The sequence below is a fragment of the Salvia splendens genome, chromosome 12 (assembly GCF_004379255.2).
Source record: "Salvia splendens isolate huo1 chromosome 12, SspV2, whole genome shotgun sequence".
NCBI lineage: Eukaryota > Viridiplantae > Streptophyta > Magnoliopsida > Lamiales > Lamiaceae > Salvia > Salvia splendens.
In genome coordinates, this window is record NC_056043.1 from 3870361 (window position 1) to 3885008 (window position 14648).

The 14648-nt window shown below is 35.1% G+C and overlaps 1 protein-coding gene across 1 annotated transcript; it reads right to left on the minus strand.

Annotated features, from left to right (window-relative positions):
- Nucleotides 1-1835: 1835 nt before the first annotated feature.
- Nucleotides 1836-7784, minus strand: LOC121757419 (protein LIGHT-DEPENDENT SHORT HYPOCOTYLS 10-like). The gene is made up of 3 exons (XM_042152970.1): nt 7779-7784; nt 6634-7359; nt 1836-2044 (listed from the first exon to the last, which is right to left on the minus strand). Exons 1-2 carry the CDS (start codon nt 7782-7784, stop codon nt 6661-6663), a joined length of 705 nt encoding a protein of 234 aa, XP_042008904.1. The 3' UTR covers nt 1836-2044; nt 6634-6660.
- Nucleotides 7785-14648: the final 6864 nt, after the last annotated feature.

The following is a 14648-nucleotide window of genomic DNA, read 5'->3' on the forward strand; positions in this document are numbered from 1 at the left end:
AATAACCCTCCTTGTACAAGGCATTTTAAGGGGGTGCGTGACTTATTTATAACATACAGTTTTGTGCACGACATGAACACACACATAATTAGTAGCTTTAGGTCAAATTTTATTGGGTTTAAGTCCTTATTGGGGGGTTGACCCGTTAAGAACTTGATAATTTCAGGTTGGATTCAGGTTAGGCTGAGTTCAGATGACCTATTTGAAATAATATTACTCAATCCGTCTGCGAATAAGAGTCCTGTTTTTCTATTTCGGTCCATCCGCAAATAGGAGTCTCGGTTCATTTTTACTATAAATGATAATAGGTCTCAGATTCTACTGACTCATTCCACTCATATTTCATTTAAAAGTTATTGTATATACAAATGAGACTCATATACCACTAACTTTTTCCACTCACTTTTCTTAATATTTCTTAAAACCCATGCCGGAAAGAAATGAGACGGTTATAAATATTTAAAAATATACATATATTATAGCTATATTTTTTAGGTTTGTATAAATCAATTTTTTATTGTGTAAATCAAATTTGAAAATAAGGTTTAATTGTGTAATATAGTGTTTTAATTGTGTAAATCACGTTTTAATTATGTAAATCAAGTTCCGGGTCGTCGTCGTGTTATTATCGCGTCGTGTCTATCCATATTATATCATATCCTTAGCGGGTTCGTGTTGGGTTAAGATTTAAAGGTAAAACGTCTAGTTCGTGTTCGGATTGAGAATTTCCTTAACAAACTGAGTTTGAGTTCTGTCTTAAATTGAGTCTCTATTAGATTGACTTGACACTATAATAATCCAACTTGTACGATAAGAACTGCACCTCTTATTTCTGGTGGGGCAGTAGTGGTGGAATGAGTTATTTCACCTAAAAATGAGTAATAAAGGCCCAACTGAGTTCACGTGATGAGATTTAATTTGGAAGCATAGAACCTAACATGTCTTATTTTGTTTGGAGAATACATTTTCGAAAACGATGTTTCTTTTATTTTTAAACATTAGTTCAATTGGGAATCTTGTTTTTTTCTTTAAAATATGGGAGAAAGAGACTTGCCCCGTGAATTGTGATCAAATTTGTACTTCGAAAATAAAAATATTGGGTTATGATTAGTAATTCACTAATTTGAATCTCGTAATTAAATCCGCTGGATTTGTACACTTTATAGGTTAGTTTTATCAATTGTGGGAGTGTTGACTAATTCTCATCTAAATGAACTGCATTTGGTTTATATTTTTTACAAATGCTATTATCTTAATAGTAAAAACTGGTATTCGGATACACTAAATTGTCAACATGACTCAATCTCCCATCCTATAAATCAGAGGACATATTTTTATCAATTAAGTCATATTAATTGTTGTTGTATTTGGTCTAGTTACATAAGAAACATAAGATCGAAATTGCACCATATTAATCCACCTGTTATACAAAAGTCTCTTTTTACCTATGCGGAATCTCATTTCATTTTTGTTATAAATGATATCTATTTTTTTGTGATATCTATTTTTTTGTGATAAATGATAATTTATTATAAATGATAATTTATTATAAAATTAATATACTCCATACGTAAACGTAATGATATCTATTTTTTTGTGATATCAATTATTATAATTAATTAATCAGAAAATTGATATGAATATCAGTTTCACTTTAATGGTGACCTTATAGAATATGACCATATGTACAGTAGTTTTCCAAGAACAAAACACGAACCCCTCGATTTGTACTAAATATATCGATCAACTTTTTTTGAGCTTGAAAGTTGAAACCACAAATAATTCGAATGGTATCTAAATGTAAGCCCTCTAACACCAAACTACAACAACATACATAGATATAAAATCACTATATTAAACTATATTATATGTATATTTACTATATTAAACTACATCTACAATAATATAGGAAACGCTCTTGATCTAGCAGTTTTACATCACTTAAAATGTCTGTTATTCATACCCAAGCATTCTCATGTGGTGACGAGTAACAATTTACTTCTTCTCTCCATCCACTACAACTTCTTGCTATGTGAATTTAGACCTGCAAATTATAGTAAAAAACAGTAATAGAAAATTTAAATCAATATTTTACAAGCAATTAAACCCTTGCATATTGATTAGAAAATTTTGCTCTTGTTCCACTAGATAGATTGAATCAGAAGTTGATCATTCTTCACACTCATGCATAGCACGTTTTTTAGTTTCATGTTATTCTAATCTTATTAATTCTAAAACCAACAATCATGTGACAATTTTTTTTTGTGAATGCAAAATGATCAAAGTCCATAAAAAACAATATCTACTACAAACCAACATATCAACAAGGCATACTAAAAAAACAACACAATAGCTAACAAAGGACAAAATCAACTAACAAGCAACAACACACATGCACAACAATGTCAAGCCCGCCTATCTTCTTTAGGAGAGTTATCGATCTCGCATCATGCATCATATCCAAACAACACAAATAAACCAAACAACCAGATACAGATTCGACAAACACAAAAACCAAGAAAAAACAAAAAAAAAACATATATAGCCTTAAACTACTCAAGTCGACAGTTTTTGAGAATTTAAATATGTCATCTGTTACGACAATCGACAATGAATAGGGTATATAAAAGCAAAGGCGATGAAGCTAATTTACCAGAATAATGTCTATAAGATATAAGCCTTGTCATACTCGTGGTTTGCTTCCAATGATACTAAGCAACACTCATCGCACCTTAAATTTAACTTCGTTCGTCGGTATCCTCAAGAACTTTCCATCGAACCACCGTAGCTTGCAATTATCGGAAACCTTAGTGCACAACAAAGTGATAGATTTTGGCAAATGCAAATGCGGAACTAACATACGCTATCAATTAGATGGACTCTTGCGGTAGTCCATTGAAGAGTTTGCTTAGGGCAAACCCGCGAGAGCAACGAGTTGAGATAATAGAAATAAATCTTGAAATCTTTGCCAACCGAGCCCAACGCCCCATGTCTTTGAGCTCGAACCATACATTTATGGATTCATCCTCGCGGCTAGCTCGTTATCTTATTTGAGCCTTTCGCATAACATAAAGATAAAACAATACCATATATAGTAAAATATGCATGGGATATGTTTACATGCGCAAGTATAAATTTATGAGAGGTTTAACATTCTCTACATGTGAGTTGTTGATTGATAGTACTATGTTGATTTATTGATATCAATATACATCCTATAATATATAAGTAAATACATTTCCTATAGCATATTGATTTAGGAAAAAACTAAGAGTTTCATACTACATTTTAATGAAATTCAAATTCACAAAATAGATTTATCCATGATAGCCCTAAAACTATCAAAAACATCAGTCACTTGAACCTTTTCCCCCCAAATATGACTCACTAGAAACTTAATTAGAGGTTTGAGTTTTTGTAACTTGTCACGATTCTGATGACTTTTCGGGAAATTTCTAAGTTTTTTTTAAAATCAATTTCTAAGTTTTTATGTAATTTCATTTAATGTTGTATCTTTTTTACCAATGACATCGACCACTTTTACTAGATCAAAAGGGACTAAAAGCGCCAAACTTTTGAAAGTTTTAAAAATACTGTGCTAATCTAGATAAAGTTAAGGGACTAAACATGGTGTCAATATATAACTACAAGGCTAAAATAACCTTTCAAAGGACTACTTTATGTTTGAAAGAACTTGGTTCTATTCAAGTCCATGGAGGTCAAAAGAGATAATACATACACATACATATGTTCAAAAGAGTTGGATTATAATCTAATGTCAATAATAAAATTGATTAACAGCATTCTTAAGGCTTGATTTAAAAAACCTTCACAATCCTTTTAGCCTACATTGACTATCCTAAGTCACCATGCACCCTATTCAAGCAAATGCTACCCTTCTTTCACCTTTGAGCTGCATTTTCTCCATTAAGATTAAGATCATTATAATAATTTTTATTCAATTTTGCATAGATGTCTACCACATCTTATGATATATATCCTTTTTCATATGGGTTCCATATGAAAAATATGGAATGACATATTAAAGGGAATAACCCTTTACCGTTTTGGGTAAATTAGGGCTACCAAAAGGGCATTATTGATACATATCCCACATCGATTTGGAACGACATATAAGACCCAAGGGAAAGGGCAACAAAAGGATGGCGGTCATGCGGCGTTGGGTTTGCCACTCGGCTTGTGCCATACGCGAACGTTTGATTCAAAAGGAAGATGGATTGATACGTATCTCCCGTCGCTTCCACATGGAAGTGTGGAATGTGAGGGATTCAACCTCTTTCCATTATGAAGCTACTACTCCTTTTTTTGTTAAAGAAAGCGGCTAAAGCTGAAGACAAACTAACTAACGAATATAAGAAACTCCTAATGTATCATGGATCAACCAACTGTTGTGAGCTCCAGCAGTGGTGACTCTAAAACATGAAGTCCTTAATAAAAACTATAAGCAAATGCGACAAAAAATTAACAGAAAAATTACTGATGCACACAATGAATCACTACTGAATCAAGAATATGAAGTAACCCTCACGCTTTATGCACTATGGAACTACAATTAAAAGAGACCTCTTACTACTCCATGATCATAGAAACAAACACAAAGTTTTCACTTTTGACTCCCTATCTTAATATACTTATCATCTCATGAGAAGCCACAATCAATATTCAACCACTTTTTCATTGTAAGAATTCAGCAATATTAAACACATAGTACTTGTTATGTTCAATGATTGGTGAGACACTCCAAACCTTTACTTCATGTCTTCAATGATTAATTCATAATTATTTCTTTAGCCTAAAAGGATATTAATTAGCGAATTATGGCCTAATAAATACTTTAAGAACCTCTCTATCATATTATTGAATTGATAATCAAACAAAATAAACATATGAAAATTGAAACAAAAGATAGAATAGAAGAATCCTCATGTCGGCAATCTGATGCTATCTTCTGATTATTAGAGAAAACGTTCCTAAATTGACAAATGCTACCGACAAAACAAAACAAATCAAATCTTTCACAACAACTAGCTGATAATTGGTATCGTATGGAAGCAGAAACAGATTTTTAATTTGTGAAAAATCTCGTGAATAACTTTTCCAAAGCATTCTATACACATCTTAGACCTCACTATATATAGAGTCAACCAGAAAATTTAATCAGATTGGTGAACACACCTAAATATTATTTAATTAAGTGGTTTATAATACATATATGCAAATACATTGCCAACACTTCAGCAACACCCATAAGATTTATTTCACAGAAGAATTTTTTAAAAAGTTTTTACAGTTGATATTTAGTTTTACCGACATTGGTCACCTAGCTGTACAACTAAATTAATCAGTCCATAAAAATCAAAACATATATATACACAAGCTATAATTAAATCAATGAGTCTTTGACTTTAATGGATACAAATCGAATCAATCTTTTCTCAACCGACAAGAACATCTCTATATATGGAAAAAATGAAAAATAATTATCGTCACTTTTCAAAAAAAAAAAATTTGAGGAAAACTTACCTACATGTAGTGTTTAATTTTTGCCAAAACAAAACGAACATTAGAATTGTATATATACTTCAACACCATCATTTATTTATGGAAAATTTGAACTTTTTTTTCTGATTTGAATTTTGCAAAGAGGGAAGACTATTCGAAGCAGAATAATACAGATCGAAGGAATCGCATTAATCAATTAGGGACCTACAATTAGCATGGTGCATTGCATCTATTTGAGTATATATCTTATCACACCGTACCTTTTTTTTCAATATTTTGAAATGTCTGCAAATTTGATAGGACTTTAATTTCAAAAACAGATAATGATACTTCATCTTCTTCATTACAACTACTATAAATCCATATTTGGAAACCTATAGCATATGAAATCTACAAAAAAGTGAGCATTCTATAAATATAGACACACAAGCCCAATCATAAATAGTAAATCTCATACAGAAATGAATAAAGGAGACAATTTTGGATTCAAATGATTTGTAGCTGTTAAAAGCTAACTACTAACCACTATGCAACCATATATACCTATGTACTATATAGTTGAATGATTTATACAAACATATGGTATTAAAATACAAATTTGTTTATTTTAGATATTCCCCAAATCATGCAAAATCAGACATGGTGATACGATGAAATGTCATTCATGTCCCAGATCCCAAAGGCCCAAATTAAAATTGTTTATTAACCACACTAAATCATAGCTAATTTTTTAATCCCCCATGATTTGAGAGAGAAACAAACAAACCAAATTAGATCAGTAGATACATGTAACATTTTTTAAATTTTTAGAAAATAATAAAGCTTCTGCTCAACACTACCAATCCTGAAACTTCCCATTTCAATCAGAATTAGGGTTTCCCAAATTATGATTCTAGGGTTTCTGGATTTCAGAAAATGTACAGTATTCTCTTAAATATACTATTGCGGTTGAGATCGTGTGGTCCTCCCCCTCCCCCCCCTCTCTCTATTCCCCAAATCTATTAATTCAGCAAAGTTTAATCTCAAAGCTTTTTCAGACACATCACCTGTCCCTTTCCTAGTATTCCGAAGCTCAATTTCATGTCACAAAAAAAAAACATAAAAACTTACCAATTAATGTTTCTCTCTCTCTCCGATTCAAGCGGACAGCTTGGGGTTCTTGAGAAGCAGCTGATCCTCTTGCTGCGACGACGTCGTTTGATTGAATTTCCGCTTCTTCTTCTTCTTGTACGGAATCCCTCTGGCCTTGGACTGGCAGTCCTTCACCTCCCGGAGATAAACCCGAATCGCCCCGTTGCCAAACGGGTTCGTCTCGGGCGCCCCCCCGTGCTCCTCGTAGGCTGCCCTGAGGCGCCCCACGAGCGCGTCGAGGCTCCCCCACGCCTGCCTCAGCGGGCACGTGCATGGGGCAGGCGGGTCGGGCTGCCCGAAAAACGCGCACCCGTGCAAGTGGACCTTCGTCTTCCCGAACTGGTCCAAATACCTCATGAATTCAAGCACGTGGTTGCAATTGCACTGCGCCACCGACACTGGCGGCCGCTGATTCTTCAGATACTGCCCGAACGTGTTCCAGTCCCGTCTCTTCTGAGACTCGTAACGGCTCAGGGGCGGCTGATTATTAACAGCAGCCGCCCCTGAGCCGCTAGCCGGCTGATTATTATCGGCGGAGAGAGAATTATTGTTATTCATGGCTATTTTTGGTAATTGGAAAAGATTGGAATGGTGAAGAAAGATTAAATTTGATTTATGATCAAAGTTTTTGAGTCTATGGAGGGGACATGGGGTGGGGCCTAATGAGAGTGCTTTTGTTCTTGCTTTAATTTTATTTTTTCTTCTCTCTCATGAATTAATTTTCAACGTCTCTTTTTAAATGCACTGAGATTACTTTTTAAATTTTTAATCTTAGATTTTAATTATTGGTGTGAAAGCATCGTTTTAGGTGTATTATTGTGGTTTTTTGTTGTACATCGATTGATGAATTTATGATTCCTTTCTCCCCGTGAATGGAGTGTCACGGCCCCCTAATTTTCAATAGTATATGTATGTATGTTGAGAGGAAATTTGCGTTCGAATTTTGAAAAGGCTGGGAACAAATTGGGTTGTGCACGTGAATAACATTTAATAAAAAATAGTATGGCTTAGTTAATTCTTGAGTTTTTCTTGTGGAGTGATTAATTCGTGAGTACTATATGTCGAGTATTCTTCGGCTTTTTCTCCGTAATCATTGATTACTACTATAACTTATCGGCGCTCACCTTCATGAGTTATATCTATTGACTAAATATTTTACACCCTACATCAACGATTATAAGTTCCAATTTAGTTGATCGATAAAATGTAGGTGAAAAGAGTTAGTGGAGTGCGATACATACTTATCATTTATAGTAAAACTGAATCGAGACTCCTAATTGCGGACGGACCAAAATGACAAACGAGATCCCTAAGCACGAACGGAGGGAATATTAATTGGATCGAACAAAATTATTATTGGTATATGGTACTCCCTCTGTTCCTTGTTAATTGAGGCGTTTCTTTTTTGCACGAAATTCAAGAATAGTGTGTAATTAAGTGAATGGTGAATAAAGTAAGAGAAAATAAAGTAAGAGAGATGAATAAGGAATAAAGTTAGAGAGATAGTTACTTTATGCCAAAAATAGAAATGACTCAATTAACTTGGAACTTCCCAAAATAGTAAAATGACTCTATTAACATAGAACGGGGGAGTATCTTGTTAAGGACTCAAATGGTAGTATGGTAAAAGGCCTAGACATGATCGACGACAATGTTTGGGAGCTAACTCAGAGTGGTGATCTGGGAAATAAACCAGACACGATCAACATGACTATGACTATGATAAATGACGATGTTAGCCCATTGAGAAGTCGATTGTTGCAAGCTTTAGTGTCCTACTATTGTTGTGAAATATCTCAAAGTCTTAATGGTATATTGACTTGAGTATGACTTCCATATACTATTTATTGTGGATCATCAATTGCACTATTTAATAAATAATTCGAATATGATAATTTAGGGTTAGGAGAAGAAAAGAAATAATTACGGTGCCGGTTGAGTTGGAAATTGAAGTTACGGCTAATCAAAATTTGGAGATTGCACAATCATCAAATCCATTTGCGTGAGCATTGCCTAGACTATTTGAAACAATATCCAAGTCAACCTGTCACGAACACTCAAACCAGATACGATCTTGAAATAAAATATTTTCTAATGCACCTACAATATAAAATATTAAATAGTTGGACAAATTATTCAAGCCGCCATCATTAATCATAATCATTATTATATTTACTGGTGCCACTGCTGATTAACTCTTCCATTACTGGTTGATTTTAGATAAAGGCGCAATTTGAAGTATCCAGAAAAAAAACTATGAAGGGTGAAATTTAAATTTGTTTAGCTAGCCAAGTACTTAGTATCAAATTTTTTTCATCCATATTAAAAATGTCTATTTGCTACAAAAATAAATGTTTAGTGATTAGAAGCAATAAAATGAAACTTCCAAGGACCTGAAAAAGAATATAAATAGTTAAGGGGGCAATAAAAATATAGTTTTACTTGAATTAGCTGTTTTTGATTTAATCCGTAAGAAAGAGCAAAGTTGTGGTACTACTTGTTTGTTAATTTTGAGCTAAACAAAATTGTACATTTATATTTATGTAAATGCGTGACAAACTGACATGGTCAAAGGAATCACACCCATCATCAATTTTTATTTGTGTACGTACGTAGTTGTCTTAATTTAGAGGTGTATTTGATGACATGATGACTTATCTTTTTCACCTTTAGCTGTCTCTAATAAAGCCACCATTAATATATATGTTTCGTACAATGTAAATAGTTACCAAACTTGAAACGGTAAGTTTTGGGTGGTAATTTAGCTCGGTACCTAACTTCTAAAATTGTGCAATTTTAGAAATGTTTTCAAGAAGAAGTCTTTTTCTTGAATCAACCAGCATGTATAAGCTGGCAAATGCTCTCACAGTTCAAAGATACAGAGAGGCTGTAACAATTTTATTACTCTCTCCATTACATTTAAAGTTAAACGCTTTCGACATGAGATTTTATGCGAAGTTATATAGTGGGTTGAATTAAGAGAAAATAAAGCTAGAAATACAATAAAATATAAACAACCAATTTCTAAGAGTTTTCTTATAAAGAGGGAGAGGAGATATTAGACCTTGGTCAAATCATAATTTTCAAGAGTTTTTTATGAAGAGGGAGAGGAGATATTAGAAAGGAGAGGTTGACTTTTATCTATTTACTGATCGAAAATTAGCTAAGTAAGGACCCGGAAGATAGAAACTACTCCATCTGTATGTGATTATGAGTCTTATTTCTTCAATTTTGGTTCGTCTACTAATAAGAGTCTCATTTACTTTTACTATAAATGATAAATAAGTTTCATATTCCATTAACAATTTCAACTCACATTCTATTATAAAACTTGGAGTATATAAAAATATTTGAGACTCACATTTCACTATTTTTTTCTACCAAATTTTCTTTATAGTAGTAATATTTTTTAAAATATGCACCAAACTCTAACGAGACTCCTATATGCGGACGGATGGAGTATGACCTAATAGTGTACTGTACTTGCTTTTGTTTGTATAATTCAATTATTTGATAAGTAAAATTTAGTTATTTGACAATTAACGCAAAAAACTCAATCGAAAGTTAATATGAAGTTAATTTAAAGTAAAAATATTTTTTCGTTTTTATTGTTTAAGCTCTCAGTAAATCAATTATTGGGAACTAACTAAAATAAAAATATTGTTAAACAAGAAATTAGAGGAATGTGCTTAACATTACAAAAAAATAAAGAACTTGTGTGTATCTAAAAGAAATGAGTCGGCGATATTTCTTTACTCCATCCTATTTGACGGGACCATATTGGTATCATATTTGGGCCGAACAAATTCAAATTAAAAGGCTATGCATAAAGTGTTTTTTGCATTGTTTTCATACGATCTAAATTAAGTTAATCAAGGAGTATCAATTAAGAAAAGATGAAAATTATCTTTAAATAAAAATAGTAGTGGTACATTTTTTAGATAAGACTATCTAGAACTTTTCAAAAAAAAGGAAGAAAAAAAGTGAGTATCTAGAAAAGAAGAAAGATAGATTTTCAGATAATACGAATCCAGAATTGGTAAGAAACTATCATCATTATTCTTGGATAAAACATTTACAATGGAAAAGGCTTAGAGCATCCACAATCGTGCTCTTGCCAACGAGCACGGTTGTAGGCCCGGCCCCACTTTTTCTACCTGCTCTTAGGTAAGAGCACAACACCCACAGCCGTGCTCTTCCGCAAGGACGAGCACAAGGGTCCCACCATTATATTATTCAATTTAAATAAAAACATTTTCATAATATTAAAATTCATTTAAAAAAACCGAAATAATATTACAAATTACAAATAAAATAAAAATTACATAATTAAAATCCAAAAAATAAAAATTACATAATTAAAATCCTAAAAATTAAAAATTACATAATTAAACTCCTATAAATAAAAATTTACATAATTAAACTCCTAAAAATTAAAAATTACATAAATAAAGGATAAAAATACCCCCGTGGAAGATTATTCATCCGGCAGCACTACCCCCAATTGTTTTTGGAGACCCAATATCATGGCCGGCGGGTTCGGGAGCATCGCCGGATGGAGTCGCAGCGCGACAGAGGTTGGTCGCCGCCGTCTTCCTTCATTGCGGTCGGCGTTGGGAACCGCTCGGGCCGGCGTCGGGGCTACCCAAGTTGGCTAGCCACGTCTTCGGAGCCGGCGTCGGATAGGGATACCGACCTTAACCGTTTGGAGGAGCCGCTAGAGGAGGATGTTACGCCTCCCCTATACTTAAGATGAAACCGCATCTCCTGCCAAATGTTGAGGTACTTGAATGGCTTGTAGTTCATGGATTGGTAGGTCGACAAGGCGGAACTGATGATGTCGACCTCGCTCCGGCCGCTCCCCGCCGACCGCTCTTCCTGGAGGTAATACCCCTGAAACTTTTGGATTTATTCGTTGGCTCTGTATATGGCGTTGCGCACCATACTCTCGTTGCGCTCGATTGTTCCCGCCGGCCGGTTTTCATTGTACCGGCGACAGATGTCAATCGGGCCAACCCGTTCGGGTTGTCGGGCCATTCGGGTACAGGCTATTTGGGTTATGATTTTTTCGGGTTATAAAAGTTCGACCCTAACCCTAACCCTTCGGGTTTCGGGCTAACCCACCGGATTATTCGGGCCAATGCATGCGTATTTTTAATTCTTTTAATATTTTCAATAATACGTATTTTAAATTTTCTTTAATTATATACATATTTTTAATTAATCATTCAACAATGAAATATGTATTTTTAATTTTCTTTAATATTTTAAAAAAGATTAAGTTATTTAAATTTAAATAACTTATTCATTACATAATTATTTACAAAAATATCTATCAATAGTATGTTTATGTATTTAAAACATAAATCAACACTTTGTTTCAAAATTCAAACATAAATCAATTCGTACAAAATTAAATAAAATTTTCATAACGTTAGAGGTGCATCGTAGATGTAACAAAAATATTTTGAATTGTTAAAGAGTGAATTATCAAGATGCTAGCTAATTGGAGTAATTCTAAGTTTTCTTGAATTATGATTGGTCAAATTTAATTTATTCCAGCTGTAAATAAGTCAAATAATAATTTATCTTTGTTTTAAGAATTATCAAAGTACGCATAATTCAATGACGAAGCGGCGTCAAAACACTTTGCACTATTATATTGGAAAAATACTAAAAGAAAGCTTTTATATACGTGTATTTATGAATCCATGAACCACATAGTGATTTTTTTCGTGATCTTATATAGTCGGTTGACGTATTTGGATTTTGCATGGTTTTAGAGGGTTTTCTTGGATGATTTTGATTATATTTCTATATTTTGGTATGTTTACATCTTTGTTGAGAAATGATAGAAAATGGATTAGAAAATGTACACAAAATATGTGGATGTGCAGCAGCCTTGTTTGAGTCAATGTTTCTCGCGATTTTGAAGTCTGATAAACCTCTAAACATATCATTCTCTTCGTCTTCGAAAGAGCTTCAAGTGGATATATTGCACGCCTCAATCGGAGCTTTGTAGAGAAAGTTATGACCGTTACAAAAACTGCTCGCTGTGCAGAAGCCTTCAACCGGACGGGCCGACCCGTAACCCGAACGGGTCAGCCCGCCTAACCCGACAACCCGAACGGGTCAGCCCGAATAGCCCGATTTTAAATTCGGGCTGCGAAATTACAACCTTAACCTTGTATTTTTATCAGGTTATTTGGGCCGGCCCGCGGGTTCGGGTTACATTGACATCCCTATGCGCCACCAATAATGATCGCCGGGTTGGTTCGTGCCAACCTCCGGATCTTCGGAGATTGACAAGAACGCCTTGAACAATTGCTCTATCTCGGCCGGAGTGTACGGTGTGCGGACACCGCGAGTAGGAGGAGTCGGAGTTTGGGAGGGGCAGCTTGATCTCGCTCTAGGCTCGGGTGTCCACCCGTATAGCCCTTCGGGGGCATCTTGGTAGTCGATCGGGTAAGGCCGGTAGCCACCCGGATCTCCCGAACTTTGGGTTTGAGGAGGGGCCGAATATTCCGTTTCCGGACTAGAAAACGGTTGTGAACCGAACCAATCAGGGTTCCAACCGTGGGAGCCCGGGGGGTGATCGTCATGGCCGGACATTGTTATGTTGTAGGAGCGGAAGATGATTGAGAATGGAAATGAGAGAATGTAGATGAGAATTGTGTAGTGTGGTGTGAATTTTTGGGTGTGAAAGTGGGGGTATTTATAGATGAAAATGTGTATTTTTGGGGGAAAACAATGAAAAAAAATTAAAAGTTGGTAGAAAACGGATATAATTTTTTGGGGAAGTGGATTTTTTTTAATCGTTTTTTTAATTTTAAAACTGATTTTTTTTAAAAAAAATCAAATTGCCAACGACTATGCCGTTGGCCAATCAGCGCGTGCCACGTCACCTGCTCGCTGGCAAGGACGTTCTCGATGCATCGAGCAGCGCCGTGCCAGCGGCGGACGAGGTCTCCGTTCTGCTGGTATGGACGGACGGACGCTGTCCTGCTCGCCGTTGTGGATGCTCTTAGGCCTTGAAACTAGAACACTAAATGGTTAGAGCATCCCCATCCGTGCTCTTGCTAAAGAGCATGGATGAGGGCACGGACCCACTTTTATTACTTTTTTACTCCATGCTCTTAGGTAAGAGCACAACACCCATATCCATGCTCTTCCGCAAGGACATGCTCAAGGGTCCCACCATTCTATTATTCAATTTAAATAAAAATATTTTCACAATATTAAAATGCATTAAAAATACTCGGAATACTATTACAAATTACAAAAAAATTAAAAACTATATAATTAAAATCCTAAAAATTAAAAATTACATAATTAAAATCCTAAAAATTAAAAATTACATAATTAAATTCATAAAATTAAAAAAACCACTACTCGTGGCCGAATTTCGCCCAAATGTGTTTGATTAGGTCTTCTTGTAGCTCAGTGTTGGTTCGTGTATCGCGCATTGTGTTTCTTATTTCGATCCTCTCGCCCACCGTCGTATGCACACCTCGGCGTTGGGGAGACCTCACGGTTGAGCTTACGGCTTCATCCTCGTCGTAAAAGTTAGCCGCCCTCGGGGCCTTCACAATGTTGAATTGGCCTTGAAGGACCCCAAAAGCTCTTTCGACGTCTTTCCGAGCAGACTCTTGACGTTGCGCAAATAGAACCCGTCTCGGGTCTTGTGGATTGCTGAACGTCTTCACGAAAGTCGACCACATTGGGTAGATACCATCGGCAAGGTAGTAACCCATGTGGTATGCATATCCGTTGACGGTGAAGTCTATCGCCGGTGCTACACCATTCAAAACATCATTGAAGAGTGGTGAAGAATAGAGGACGTTCAAGTCGTTGTTGGATCCGGCAATACCGAAATATGCATGCCAAATTCATAGGCAGTAGTCGGCGACCGCTTCAAGGATAAGTGTTGGGCACTTTGTGGCCGCTTAAGTGTTGCCCCCTCCAAGCTGTCGGGCAATTCTTCCACTTCCAAT